At 34.5% G+C, this 13757-nt stretch overlaps 2 protein-coding genes across 3 annotated transcripts; both read left to right on the top strand.

Moving 5' to 3' along the window:
* Positions 1-3130: 3130 nt before the first annotated feature.
* On the top strand, positions 3131-7787 carry LOC107764629 (uncharacterized). Of its 2 annotated transcripts, none has more exons than XM_016583242.2 (7): positions 3131-3261; positions 4710-4840; positions 5938-5977; positions 6101-6196; positions 6487-6683; positions 6776-6871; positions 7188-7787. In XM_016583242.2, exons 2-7 carry the CDS (start codon positions 4731-4733, stop codon positions 7600-7602), a joined length of 954 nt encoding a protein of 317 aa, XP_016438728.1. In that variant the 5' UTR covers positions 3131-3261; positions 4710-4730; the 3' UTR covers positions 7603-7787. The 2 variants fall into 2 exon arrangements, with proteins under 2 accessions (XP_016438728.1, XP_016438734.1); XM_016583248.2 differs by having other exon boundaries at positions 3180-3261; positions 5645-5977.
* Positions 7788-10252: 2465 nt separating this feature from the next.
* LOC107764645 (uncharacterized) lies at positions 10253-13645 on the top strand. The gene is made up of 5 exons (XM_016583255.2): positions 10253-10612; positions 12297-12375; positions 12495-12582; positions 12709-12817; positions 13191-13645. The coding sequence occupies exons 1-4, from the start codon at positions 10280-10282 to the stop codon at positions 12794-12796; spliced, it is 588 nt and encodes a 195-aa protein (XP_016438741.1). The 5' UTR covers positions 10253-10279; the 3' UTR covers positions 12797-12817; positions 13191-13645.
* Positions 13646-13757: the final 112 nt, after the last annotated feature.

The raw sequence follows: 13757 nt of genomic DNA, 5'->3' as shown, positions 1-13757 counted from the left end.
ACTTTATTTTTTTATTTTAATAATGTCAAAATTCATCTAAAATTCTCTCTTCCGACTGAAAATTTAACCAAATAATGAACTTCATTACTTACCAATAAATTCAAAAGCATTAAAGTTAATCAGAATAAAACTATACCCCATTAGTACATCAAAAAATCACATGTTATTTTAGGAGGCGTCCATATCAATTATACAACTAAATTACAATTAAAAACTACTTGGTAATGCATTATAAAAGAAATAAAAATTAAATTAACACTCTTGTCATTTAAAGTTTAAGTTTGCCTTCCATGTTTTATATAAAGTAAGGACGATATTATATTATTCCTTCACTTTGTTAGAATATAATTTTTGATTTTTTTTGTCGTTAATAGAGAGGATTAAGGGGCCATGAATAATAAAATAAAATCCAAACCATTGTTTATTTTTTGTCCACGTGGCACATATCAAATACTCTATTGAAAATTAATGAACAAAAATAGTACTAAAGGGGATCCGATCCCATTATACACCACTTTAACATTCTATTTCCATAATTCTTTGAAAGAATTATATCGTGATTTTTCATGTATTTTTTGGTTTAAGAATGGAGTTATGGAGCTATTGAGAAGAATATTTTAAAGGACCCCAATATACATAAATTATTCAATTTATATAAATGTATAGTTATATACATAATGATTTTCATTTTTGATTTTTCCTTCAAATATTATTCTATCCAAAATTGACAATCTTTTTGTATGAAACATTTCATATTATTTTAAACTATTTTACTTGCCTCTGTATTATCGAATTGCATCGCTGCTGCTTCTTCTTATTTCTCTTATTATTTATTTTATATTAATTTCTTTTCATAGTTTTGGAACTTTTTATATTGAAATTATTAATTTAACTTAGTTTATAGCTCTCTTATATTATTTTTGATTTATAGTTAGCGCAAATTAAATTATGAGTTTAATATTTTAATATAGATCAAATTGATATTTGTTCTGGTAAAATTTATAAAATAAGCTCTAATAAGTTGTAAAATTTGTAAGATAAATAGATCTGCTATTAAAATTTAGGTAATTGTTTAAACAAAATTAAAACAAGGCGACTTCGAAACGAAATAAAAAGTAGCGAGCAATTCTTTTTAACGTTTTTTTAAGAACCAAAATAAAGGGAGCAAGGTAAACCTTGTATGCTAACTTAGTGTCGCTTTTACTATTGACTGCTACAGAGGATTTAGTATATATCTGAACCCGCTTGCATAAAATTTTAGGTCCGCTACTGAGGATAAGGCTGCGTACAGTAGACCCTTGTGGTCCGACTCTTCCCCGAACCGCGCGCATAGCGGGAGTTTAGTACACCGGGTTGCGTAATTTTAGACAATATCTAACCCGTGGCCGGTGTGATTCTATTCTCATCGGTGTACTGGTACTAATGTTCGTGATCAAGATTTCAACAAATGAGATTCTGGGATGTTTATTACATCCATATTTTCTAATAGGTTAACTTCTATAACAACGTAAAAGTATTTTACATGATATAATTATGGGTAACTACTTACAATAAGTGGAACTGATTACGTAATTTTTGAAATTTGGCCAAACAAAATATAAGCAAATACAAAATTTCATTAACACAAACACCATTTATGTATATTTAACCGATTGATTATCTTTTATTTGACAACATTTGGCGATGAATTTTACATCTTTTAGAGGTTACAACTATATTTTGGAGTCAGCTAATGAATTCTATTCCTTCCGAAATTGATTTATCAATTATCATTGATCGCGACGTTAATAATATATGCGAACTGTCAACGCCTGAAATATTAACCTTTATGTATATAAAATAAGTTCGTTATCTATAAGTTAATAATATTATGTAATAAAATTTATTTCTTTAGAGGTGAATTAGGACTAGATTATAGAACCAAATGATAAAGCTTATTCCGTTCAAAAATTATGTATAAAAGTAAAATTTGAATCAATAGCATGCTCTGCTCTGGGTCGGGAATCTTTGCTCTTTCTCTTTTGCATTTCCGCTGCACCATAACACTAAGAGGTCGTTTGGTAGGGTGTGTTAGAGAAAATAATGCATGCATTAACTTTGTGTATTAGTAATGCTTTGTTTGGTACACCTTTTCGACCTATGTATAACTAATACAAACATTAGTTACACACTTTATTTGGTATTATCCTATATATAGCTAATGCATAGAAAACCATGGCATTAGCAATACAAAGGCTATTAATGCATGCATTAGCATGGTTAAAGACAAAATTATCCTTAAAGTCCCTTAAGTTAAAGAACATGGAGGGCATTTTTGTAAACAATTAAATTTCTTAAAAATTATGCAATGCATTTTAATTTTTAATACACCACACCAAACAATGCATAAGAAATAATCTCTGTATAACTAATGCTTGCATTACTAAACCCTGCAATACTAATACACCTTATTTAGCATTATTCTTATACGCCCTACCCAGAAGCGGATCCAGGATTTAAACTCTATGGGTTCAACTTTTAAATTTTTTAGCATTGAACCTATTATATTTTTAAAGTTATGGGTTCATCTCTACTATTTTTGTAATTTTAATGATTTTTTACATATAAATTTTACTCCGCATTGAAAGTTATATGTTCAGTTAAACCCGCGGAGTATATGCTACATCCGCCTCTGGCCCTACCAAACGAACCCTTACTTTACTTTCTATTATGTTAGTAAAGCGATAGCAGCCTGCGGAAAAAGCTCTAGAGCCCCTACTCCTAAGTTGGATCAAGAAGCAAGGGATTTGAGCGCATCTTTCCCCTTTCTATTAGTAGTGAGGTTATCAAAAGTTTTTGATTGTACGGAAGCAATAAATAAATTATCCTATCCTGAACTTACAACAACAATCAGAGTGGCGCAGCGGAAGCGTGGTGGGCCCATAACCCACAGGTCCCAGGATCGAAACCTGGCTCTGATATCGATGAGTAGCTTCCCAAGCCCTTAATTTTTCTTGTTTTAAATTTATATTCGACCTTCACTTTTTGGGCTCAATAAAATGGGCCCGTAAACCATGAATTTTGGGCCACAATATTTTTTAACCTTCGGATATACACCACTAAATCTGGACCGTTCACTTTCTGTCGGTTCAAGCAAGATAACGCTTGATAATAAATAGGAGTAGTATGTTATATTACACATAACTAGAAGGGTCTCGTCTTTTTACAAACAGGGTTTCAAAGAAGCAGCCAGCAGTTTTACAAACGAATTTCGCCCTTCAGGTAATGTTTTCTTTCTTTTATTCGTTAATTCTAAGCTTGTTTCACTCATCGTTTTAAAGATTGTTAGAAAAAAATTGTTTCTTTTTATTCATTATTATGTGGTGTGCCCTTAAATTGTTGTTTGAAAACTGATTCTTGATTTGTATTAGCGAGAACTTGTGGTGGTTGTTTCTGAAATACTTTATTGATTTTTTTTTTCTTGGTTTGTTTGTTTTTGATATAGGTTAATTTTTTTTTTGTTGTCAATTTTGTTGAATTTTGGTTAAATGTTAGGTCTAGGTATTTTTTTAGAGGGAAATCTACACAGCTCTAGCAGCCCCCCCCCCCCCCCCCAAAAAAAAAAAATAATAATAGCATTTTTGTATATTGATGTATAATATACATATTTTATACATAATCAGTGTATATGTTTTGTTATTGGGTTAGCACCTCTAATTAGTTTTGGCTGACCTGTCAAATGTGTTAAAAGCTCTTTTTTAAACAGTTGATGATTTCTAGCAGTAATATTCTTCTTTTTGGCTGGATGCTGTTGTTTCTTGTTGAACTCAATAGAAAAGCTGAAGTTTTTGGCCTTGTGCCCTTAAAATTGTTGATTATGGTTTTTGATTGGGCCTGAATTGGAAAAGACTCATGATTTTCGAGCAATGTGAATTTGTGGTTGTTGGTTCTTATTACTTTGTGTGTTCTATTGGTTGTTTTTTTGGATAGAAAATTTGTTGAGTTTCAATTTAACATGAAGTCTGCATGCTTTTCTCCATTCGTCATGACACAATTTAGTTTTTATTTTCTTTTTTTCTTTTTGGCACTGTATGTACGTTTTGGTGGTGCAAGCTTTCTTTTTGGATAAAGAAGTTATAGTTTAATCTTTTCTTTATAGTTTATACATATTGTGAGCTACTGATTTCAGTTTCTGGGAAGGAGAAATTTGCTACAAGGAATATCTTAGGATCTTTTTATATGGAATGGTTTTGGTACTATGTCTTTTCTTTTTGAGGGGGAGAAGGTATCACTTAGGCTCCGCAAATCGGTTGAGAAAATTCAGTATTGTACCTAACTAGTTTTGTCAGCCTCTGCTTGACTTCTGCTAAGTTGTCTGAGTTGGATTATGTCAATTGAAAATGTCAGGTTGGACAGAGTTGATTTTTTCAGTCTTTTTTTTTTTGGAAATTTTGAAGAGCTTAAACAGACTTGTTTATGTATGATTTATCTCTGTGGATTGGACTTTATCCTTCCAAAAGCGTGTCAGTGAATTCAAGTCCTTACTGGCTCAAATAAGTTTGCCTTTTTGGGTTTACATTAGTTTTCCACATTTTTTTAAAGAATGGCTCAATGTACTAGTTTTGATTTCTTGTTTTTTTGGGGGTTATTAGTCAACAATAGTGCTTCTTTAGATTACCTTTTGGCATGCTTGACTTAATCATTAATCCTCATTCTTTGTGTGTTTTCAGTTTGGGAATTGTGCTGTAAAGATGCCTCGTTATGATGATCGGTCGGGAAATAGCACCCGTCTCTATGTGGGCCACTTGTCTTCACGGACCCGCTCACGTGATCTGGAGCGTGTATTCAGTAAATATGGGAGGTAATCTTTTTTCCAGATTCTTGGTGCATCATGCATTTCTTTGATAAGGTCATCACACTGCCATTTGCTTTCTTACTGCATGTTTGATGTTAGCTAGTTCTCATTGAGTAACTGAAATTGCAGAAATGCTGGGGTAAATAATTATTACAACCATTTTATGTTGTTTGTTGATGTTCCTAGAGAACCTTGGGTAATCTTTTCCTTGTGTTGTTGTCTAATGGAGACTTTGTCCATCTAGCCTAAGTGCAACTTATTCCTACCCAAACTGCTTCAGTGAAGGTGCTTCATTAACTAGAGTGAAAGGATAACTTTCCTTTTGTCCTCGAGATTCTTGGTTCCTTAGTGTTTCAGTTTGAGATCATCCATGGATAACCTTTGCTTGCTAATTTGGAAGAGGGTGCAGGCGGAGATATTTCTGCTCTACTCCTTTTCTCATTTTTCTCGTTTATTTCTTTTCCTTCATTTTTCGCATTGGTCTGTTATATTTTGATCAATTTATATGATATGCTAGATCATAGTTGCCTGCTCTCTGTTCCCATATATTTTTCTGTCATAAAGCTCTAGTTCTGATCTTGGACAATAACTAATGGTCCTCTGGGGGGAACTCCTTAGAATTGCACAACTGGTTTAGCACACCAGCAGGAGTCGGCAGAGGTTTACATTTTTAAGTCTCCCATCTCTGTGTTGGAATTTCCTTCCAAACATATGTATTACTCGGGTATCTTATCAATTATTATATATAAAGGAAAATGTGTTCCAGATGCTTGTGAGTTTAACTTGAATGATCTTGTTGACGGTTTATAGGCATTTGCCTGGCCCGAAGGTCAATCTTGAGAGGGTGGCCTTGGTGGAATTGATGGAAAGTCTTGCCGGGTTTTAGGAGACTTCGGTGATTCTTTCTATAATGGCCTTGGTGGAGTCTTGCCCGGTTTTAGGAGACTTTGGTGGTTCTTTCTATAATGTCTTTGCGTATTTTTATGGAATTCCCAACAATCTCAAACTGGTGTTTAGTTCGTCTTGAGGGGCAAGTGTTCATGCACTTCCTGTGCTTAAGTAAGTAATGATGGCCTTACTGTTTCTGGCAACCATTTCCGCAGAGTACGAGATGTGGATATGAAGCACGACTATGCCTTCGTAGTATGTATCATCTCTCTGATTTCTCTCTCTAATGGTGTTAATGTCTTCGTTACTTTCTATGTTTAACCCCCTAACCATCCCTGCCAAAAAAACTTTTGTTTGCCACACAATGTGTTTCGACAGGAATTTAGTGATCCTCGAGATGCTGATGATGCAAGATACTATTTAGACGGCCGTGATGTTGATGGCCGCCGCATAATTGTGGAATTTGCCAAGGGAGTAAGTATTTTATACTTGTATTTCCTGGATATCTCCTCACTGTCAATTTGCTGTTTCTGAGAAGGGGTCTGGTAAAGCTGCAAGATAACCCCCCACCCCACCCCACCCCACCCACACAAAAAAAAAACTGAAAAAAGGAATGAGGTAGGTTTTTCTTGTTTCAACACATCATCAGATTTCTAAGTTGTTTAACTTCGCCTCTTATGAATTCTTCGAGCAATTAATTTTCATGAAGTAATCTCTATGATTCATTTGCCAGTTCAGTCTTCTGATAATGGTTTTTCCTCTAGGTGCCACGTGGACCTGGTGGTTCGCGTGAGTATCTTGGCAAAGGACCTGCTCCTGGGTCAGGCCGCTGCTTCAACTGTGGCCTTGAAGGTCACTGGGCTCGAGATTGCAAAGCTGGGGATTGGAAGAACAAATGTTATCGGTGTGGAGAAAGAGGTCATATAGAAAAAAAATGCCCAAATAGTCCTAAAAAACTCAGGTACTTGAACTCTTGGAAAGCATTGCTTCTGTATTTTCATTCCCCTAATATTTTTTCCTTTCTGCTTCTTGACTTTGTTATGTTCATTGCAGTCGACGGGATCGGAGCTACTCACGGTCACCTGTCAGGTCAAGGTCACGTTCACGTTCTCCTCGTCGTCGAAGTTACAGCAGAAGCCGCAGCTATAGGTGAGTTCTGAGATGTGTTCGCTTTTTGCTCGTTGTTTTACTGTACTTTGCAAGCCTTTAACACTAGTGTTTGCCCATGACCTCACTTGCAAAACATCAGTTTTTGCATGTTGAAGTTTGGCTATCAGTATTAGCAAAATATTGGAACTTTATTAATGGTGAAATATTGAAAATTAGTTTTGAGGTGAAATAACTCACAATGCTTCGACTTTTAAATGATCTGTTTCGACTTCAACTTAAAAAGTTTTTTTTTCCAACTCCAACTAAATATTGTCTACTTAGAAATGTTTCTGAGCTCTTTGCTTTGTTCTTTCAGTCCATCAAGATCTCCTCCTCCAAGGAGAGGAAAAGCTGACCTAGAGAAGAGGTCAAGAAGCTACAGTAGGAGCCCTGAGCCAAGGAAGGAAAGTCCAAGTCCTAGTCCGAGTCCTCCACCGAAGACAAGGAAGCACAGCCCAACACCCGAAGAGGGAAGCCCTATGGAAGCAATGAGGACGACCACCGGAGAAGAAGGTAGCTATAGCCAAAGCCCCAGAGAGAGAAGTGCAAGTCCTTTAAGTCCTAGACGAGGGGATAGCCCTGCACCTGAAAGGGATGAGGACAGCCCTGCTGAAGCTAACGGTGGAAGTCGCAGCCTGAGTCCCAAGTACCAGAGGAACCGTGCAGATGATGACGAGGATGAAGGTGAGTATAATAATCAACGCTCAGGCAGAGAGAGCGAGTCGCCTTGACCTGTGTTGAGGGATTCGTAACGAAGCATCTTCTTGTGGAAATTACTGTATGCAAGCACCTTGGTTGATCTATCTGAATGGATTTTGTCTAGGCTGGACCTTGTGAAGCCCAAATGAGATATACTTAAAAGAATTGGACTCTATCTATATTTGGTATTGTTAGTACAATAGTTGATATTTGATGATTTCCTGTCTCATATGTCATGCAGCTGTTACTGGTGCTGGTACTTTTCATAAAAAATAATGACCTCCTTAACTGCACCATTTGATTGAAAGAGTTTGTCCTTTATTTAGTTATAAGAAATCATGCATATGGTACCTTCCGTGCAGCTTATTAGAATGTTTAGAATTCGATGTTAACATTTACATTTTACATTTTACATGATATTTACACACTGTAGTGTAAATATACACTACAGAGTGGAGTTGTGATGAAATTAAACGTTTTGATACTCCTAGAGTCCTCTTTCAATTTGTCATTCTTTCTGAAAACAGTGGAAACAAGAGATTCAACGGTATAAAACCCGTGCAAAATCATATTAAGTCAATTCGCCGTAGAAGTAAAATGGAATAACAAATCCTTTGGTGATTTTGCTAGTGTCACACAATACTCGTTAGTAAAACCTACACTATGCGCCAAAGAGGAGAGCATAAAATGAGGAAATAATTTGCTATGACCAGCTACAATTTAAATAAAAGAAAATAATTTTACTAATATTTCTTGTGTTTTATTACCGATTTTCATCTCCCCAATAAAAATAACTTAGAACATTTAGCACACAAGATTCTCTATTGTTCAATAGTATGTTCAAAATTTTAAAAAATCTAGAAATTGTACTGGATGAATTTTTTTTTATGACCACCGTTTAATTTTTGAACCAGTTAAGAAAATTCTTGACAAAATAGCCTCCGACTAGAATTTTGACTCACGCTGGTCAGAATTTTGGGAAGCGATCAATGCAATCAATATAATTTTGAAGAACTAATAATAAGGTCACAGTTAGGGGTGTACATGAGTCGGGTTGGTTCGAATTTTTTAATTACCAAACCAAATCAATTATATCGGGTTATTAAATCTAAAGACCAAATCAAATCAATAAAAGTCGGGTTTTTAAATCTCGATTTTTCTCGGGGTTTTCGAGTTGTTTCGAATTTTTTTCCATAAAGTCTTCATAGCACAAAACATAGAATTTGTGTTCCAAATATTTCTTTAATCCTAGTAAGACAGAACTATATAAGGTATTTTTTAATAAAATAACATAAATATGAGATGATTCATAGTATTGTACTAAAATATTCAATAATAAAGATGAGAAAATCACATAAAATAAATATTATTAATAAGCCATAATGAAAACAAACATAATTTAAAATTACTAATAAATTGCTAAAATAAATACGACTAATAAGTACTATTATTTACATGAATAAAGACTAAAAGAAAAATAAGTTATGCATTTTATCTAAACCACGAAAAAACTAAAAAATAGATATCCAACACTATTTCATTTATAGTACAATTGAATTGAATGTCTTTTATTATCATTACTATTGATTTGATTTTGGTTTAGGATTTATTTGAGTTACTAACATTTATAAACTATAAAACTTATTGGAGCATCTAAAAATTATAAGTCCAAGCTTGAAATAATATGTTAAAAGATAAAATTATGAAAAAGTATAAGAAATATTTATAAGCTACACTACAATAAATATTTTCATGTATTAAATATATTTAAAACTTCTACACATATAATGTCGGGTTGGTTTGGTTTCAGTTTGGCTATTTTTAGTTAAAACCAAACCAAACCAAATATCGCCGGATTTTTTTTTTCCAACACTAAACCAATCAAACCAAACCATAGTCGGATTTTTTTTTTTGGTTTAACTCGGATTATCGGGTTGATGCGGTTTGTCGGTTTCATTTGTACACCCCTAGTCACAGTGCTGAAAACATTTGGTGATCATTGTGGCTGAAAATTCTGGTGATCGTCAGGATTTTGCTACAAATCCTGACAATTATCATATCTTGCTGAAATTTTGGCGAGCGTGCTTTAAAATTTAAAGCCATATTATTTTTGTAAAACTTATGTTATCGCGGTCAAAAAATCAACAATACCACAAAAGTATCTTGTTTTTGTCGTTCTCCCTAAAAAAAAAAAAAGACCTATCACCAATTTCCTTGCAATCCAAGTCTACCACAAATATATTGGGCCGATATTTCCCAACATTCCAAGGCGATGATTGTTTAAGAAATTTTATGATATAATTTTTATGGGACAGTCTATCAATATTTGTACAAAATTGTTAAATTGTTCATATTCACAAAAAACAAAAAATGAAAAAAGCACATTAATTTGGACGCTCGCATTTAATCTATGTCAGTTTATTAAAAGAAAATTAATTGGTCGTCAGTGCAAGCAAACTTCGAATAAAACTGTTCCTCCTTCGTTTTTCTTCTTCTTAGCTGATATATAATACGACAGTGTCTTTCGAATTTGTTGGAAAAGCTTGAAAACATTGCAAATCATCCTTATTGTAAGCTTGAAAAGTAGGTCTTGAATTTTGAATATAAAAATTAAATTTAAATCAAACAGGTGTTGTTGAAGTGGTTAGACTTGTAAAAATTTATGAACTTAGGCCATAGTTTAAATAGGGGTCCCAAAATAGGCTATTTATGTACTTCCCCCGATTTTATGTGGCGCCAACGGACAGTCAATCCATAAGAATTCCAATGTCTCATTCGCTAGCTGCGGTGGCTCTGCCGCGTTTCGCCACCGTTCTCACGGCGGCGAAGCAGCCACGACTCAGACCAAACCCTAAACCCCAGAATGGTAAGCAAAAGATAACCACCACCAATCCCAGCAGGAAAACAACGTCAGGCTTTAACAGCAGGAATAAAGAACTCACGTGGCAGTGCATCCAGAACTGTGGCGCATGCTGTAAACTTGATAAAGGCCCAAACTTTCCTTCCCCTGAAGAAATTTTTGATGACCCTTCTGATATTGAGGTTTTCTCTCTCATTATTTTGAGTTTAAATTATGTGGGTTTTATGTTTTCGTAATTTATATAGTATTTGTTTGAATACATTGACAAAATGACAACCCCTTAAACTTGTTAGTATATTTTATTTAAACACTCGATCTAAGGACTGTTCCATTTGAGCATCTGAACACATGATAAAGTGTTCCTATTAGACACTTGTTGGGGAGATTTTGAGAAAAATGGCTCTTGGTTTTTTTCTTTTAACGAAGCGAGTCTTTTGTCTAATGGAGGGAGATTTTTTTTAGTTAATTGGGTTCTTTTTTAACTGAGTTGTCTTATTTTTGTTTGTTATAGCAAAAGGCTTATATCCGATTTGTATAATTAAAGAAAGTAGCATATTTTTAGTGGTTAAACATATCCACATAATGGGCGCTTGAGAAAACGCACCAAAGCTTTTCCAAAGTTTGAGCTGGAAGTGTCTAATAGAAAAATTTATCATGTGTTGAAGTGTCTAATATTGATGTATTTTGTCTATTTATTTTTATTGTCCCGGACTTCAAAGGCCGATTCAGGATTTAAACTGTATGAGTTCAATTATAAATTTTTTAGCATTGAACTCATTATATTTTTAAAATTATGGGTTCATATCTATTATTTTTACAATTTTAATGAATTTTTATACATAAATTTTTACTCCGCGTCAAAGTTATGGGTTCAATTGAACTCGTTGCTAATACAATGCATCCGCCCCTGCCGGACTTTGGTGTAGTGGGAAGAGGGTAGCACATGATGTATATGTTAGGCACATACAAAAACTTGGTATTTACGTTGAGAATGATAGAGGGGGCTCATTATTCACCAATTTCGAACCGTGCCCACTGACCCTCGGTGATTTTTCAGCTATTAAAAAATTGCTCCCGGATTTGGTATAGTGGTAAGTGTGCAACAAGTGATGTGTGTATTAGGCGCATGCCAACGGTTTGAACCGTGATGCAGACAAAAACATGGTATATAAGTGGGAAATGATAGAGGGATAGGTCATACCAGTTTCGAACCCTGTGACACTAACACTCAGGGATGGCTCGGTTAGTTATGTGGCTGTTGTGAATATGATGGTTTATACTACATTTGTCATATTTTATACAGTATTTGCTTTTATTGTCCCGGGATTTTGATCTAGTGGTAAAAGCGCTGCACGTGATGTGTGTTAGGCACACGACAACTGTTCGGACCATAAGCCTGATATTTAAGTGGATAAGGATGGAGAGATAGGCCCATTATTCACCTGTTTCGAACCGTGCGCCACCAGCCCTTGGGGATTTCTCGGTTATTAAAAAAATAATGTGGGGGTCATGAATATGATGGTTTATACTATATTTGTCATATTTTATATGGTATTTGTATGGACATGGATTTGTCAGTTCGATTTATGTATAATATTTGTAGTAGTAGTAGAGAAAAAGTGCTTAGATATGATTGAATTTATTTAGACAGAAACGTTACAGTTGATTTTAAGAGTTGAATGAGTTCATAAAAGCTGTTAAATTTACATAGAATACGTTATCAGTAGATTTGTGTAAAATATTTTGGACCGTCCAAAATTGAAAGATTGTTATTATTAGTACATTTGTGTGAATATTTTGGGCCATCCAAAATGAAAAGACTATTATATAAAGTTTGGAGCTATATATGTGAATTTTACTTCTCAGTTATTTGAAAGCATGGTGGGTTCTGATGGATGGTGCATACATTTTGAGAAGAGCACAAGAAAATGCTCCATTTATGCAGGTGAAACCATCTTTCCCAAAAGGATTTTGGAGATTTCAGTATTTATCTCTGATGATTTAGTTTTTCCCTTTGTCATATGAGTGGATTTCCTGAATCATTTGTTTTTCTCTTTTCTTTAGATCGTCCATATTTTTGTCGGGTGGAACCTGCCATCTTCGAGACACTGTACGGGATTGAAACGAAAAAGTTCAACAAGGAAGCTTGCAGGTAATCCATTGATGTTGCTCATTTACTCGTTGCCTATAGACTTCGTGAAAGTCTAAGTCTTGAGTCTTGACCACTGAATTTCTGTCTGAGACTACTGTTTTAATTGAAAGGATGTCTTGATTGCAGTTCTTGCGTAGACACGATTAAAGCGATATATGGATCAAGCTCGAAGGAGTTGGAGAATTACAATGCTGCAGTATGGAGTTCAACTTAGTTCCACATTCCTTTCTCTGAGGTTGCTTTTCTGTTTCTTTGGAACACTAGATTTTAGTTAAAGGTGCTTAAGTCAGCAGTTGCTTTTATTGTTTGTCTAGATAGGTCTGTAGATTTCAATTAGCTTATTGATATACTCAAGTGGGAACAGTTTTATTATCTGCTATAGTCGTTTCTGCAAGATCTAGATTGTCTGATGTTTCGACAATATGATTCACATAGTTGTAGAACATTTTAGGACAATCAAATATTTAAATTCCACCCAAATTGATAATTTGCTAGTTTCTTTTGTGAGCGTGTCTAATTTGCTAATATCTCTAGTCTCACTTTCAAGCTACTGATATCGACATGAGAATTGTAGGCTCTAAATCAGGTTTATATGCTATGAGTTTCAGGTGAATCGTTTTGATTGTTTTTCCTGTCAATCAAGTTGGTGGCGTTTGCAGCCTGTTGCAGTGGCTAAGCAGATTTGATGAATCGTCGTAGTTGTCAGATGATATATAATGTTCTATCACGAACAGTTCTATGCATGCAGAATGAACTGGTGCTGCTGCAACTGAATTTGGAACACTTAAAATCTGACGGGGAAGCACAAATCAAAGACTTGGGATCTTTTGGTTGGAAGATGTAGTTACTAATTTATTGTAAAGTGAGAAATATGGACTGTAGTTAGTGAATTATTACCTGATAATCTTCTCTAAATAATTAGAATACACTGATACATTAGCTTCTATGAGTAGACACTTATGTTTTCTAATGTCAGATTTCATTGTATGGCTTATCTTCACCAGAATATGTGGGAGGAGACATGATCATGTTTCCTTTGTATCATAAAAATTCAGTTTATTCATCTTTGTATTCTTTATACATCTACATTGCTGCTATCTTTGTATCCTTAGCAGGCTAAAATGTTTTTTGATCATTGTGTTTCCTAAATTCGGCGTCTCTTCTGATTAGTTTGA

This window comes from Nicotiana tabacum, chromosome 2 (assembly GCF_000715075.1).
Source record: "Nicotiana tabacum cultivar K326 chromosome 2, ASM71507v2, whole genome shotgun sequence".
NCBI lineage: Eukaryota > Viridiplantae > Streptophyta > Magnoliopsida > Solanales > Solanaceae > Nicotiana > Nicotiana tabacum.
This window is presented reverse-complemented; position numbering and strand designations above follow the sequence as displayed.

Bases quoted from the DNA above. Each gene is read 5' to 3' on its own strand.
- LOC107764645 (XM_016583255.2), top strand. From the start codon at position 10,280: ATGTACTTCCCCCGATTTTATGTGGCGCCAACGGACAGTCAATCCATA. The intron at 10,613-12,296 runs GTTTTCTCTCTC...TTTACTTCTCAG, and splicing joins ATGACCCTTCTGATATTGAG to TTATTTGAAAGCATGGTGGG. The intron at 12,583-12,708 runs GTAATCCATTGA...TCTTGATTGCAG, and splicing joins TTCAACAAGGAAGCTTGCAG to TTCTTGCGTAGACACGATTA.
- LOC107764629 (XM_016583242.2), top strand. From the start codon at position 4,731: ATGCCTCGTTATGATGATCGGTCGGGAAATAGCACCCGTCTCTATGTG. The intron at 5,978-6,100 runs GTATGTATCATC...GTGTTTCGACAG, and splicing joins AGCACGACTATGCCTTCGTA to GAATTTAGTGATCCTCGAGA. The intron at 6,684-6,775 runs GTACTTGAACTC...TGTTCATTGCAG, and splicing joins AATAGTCCTAAAAAACTCAG to TCGACGGGATCGGAGCTACT.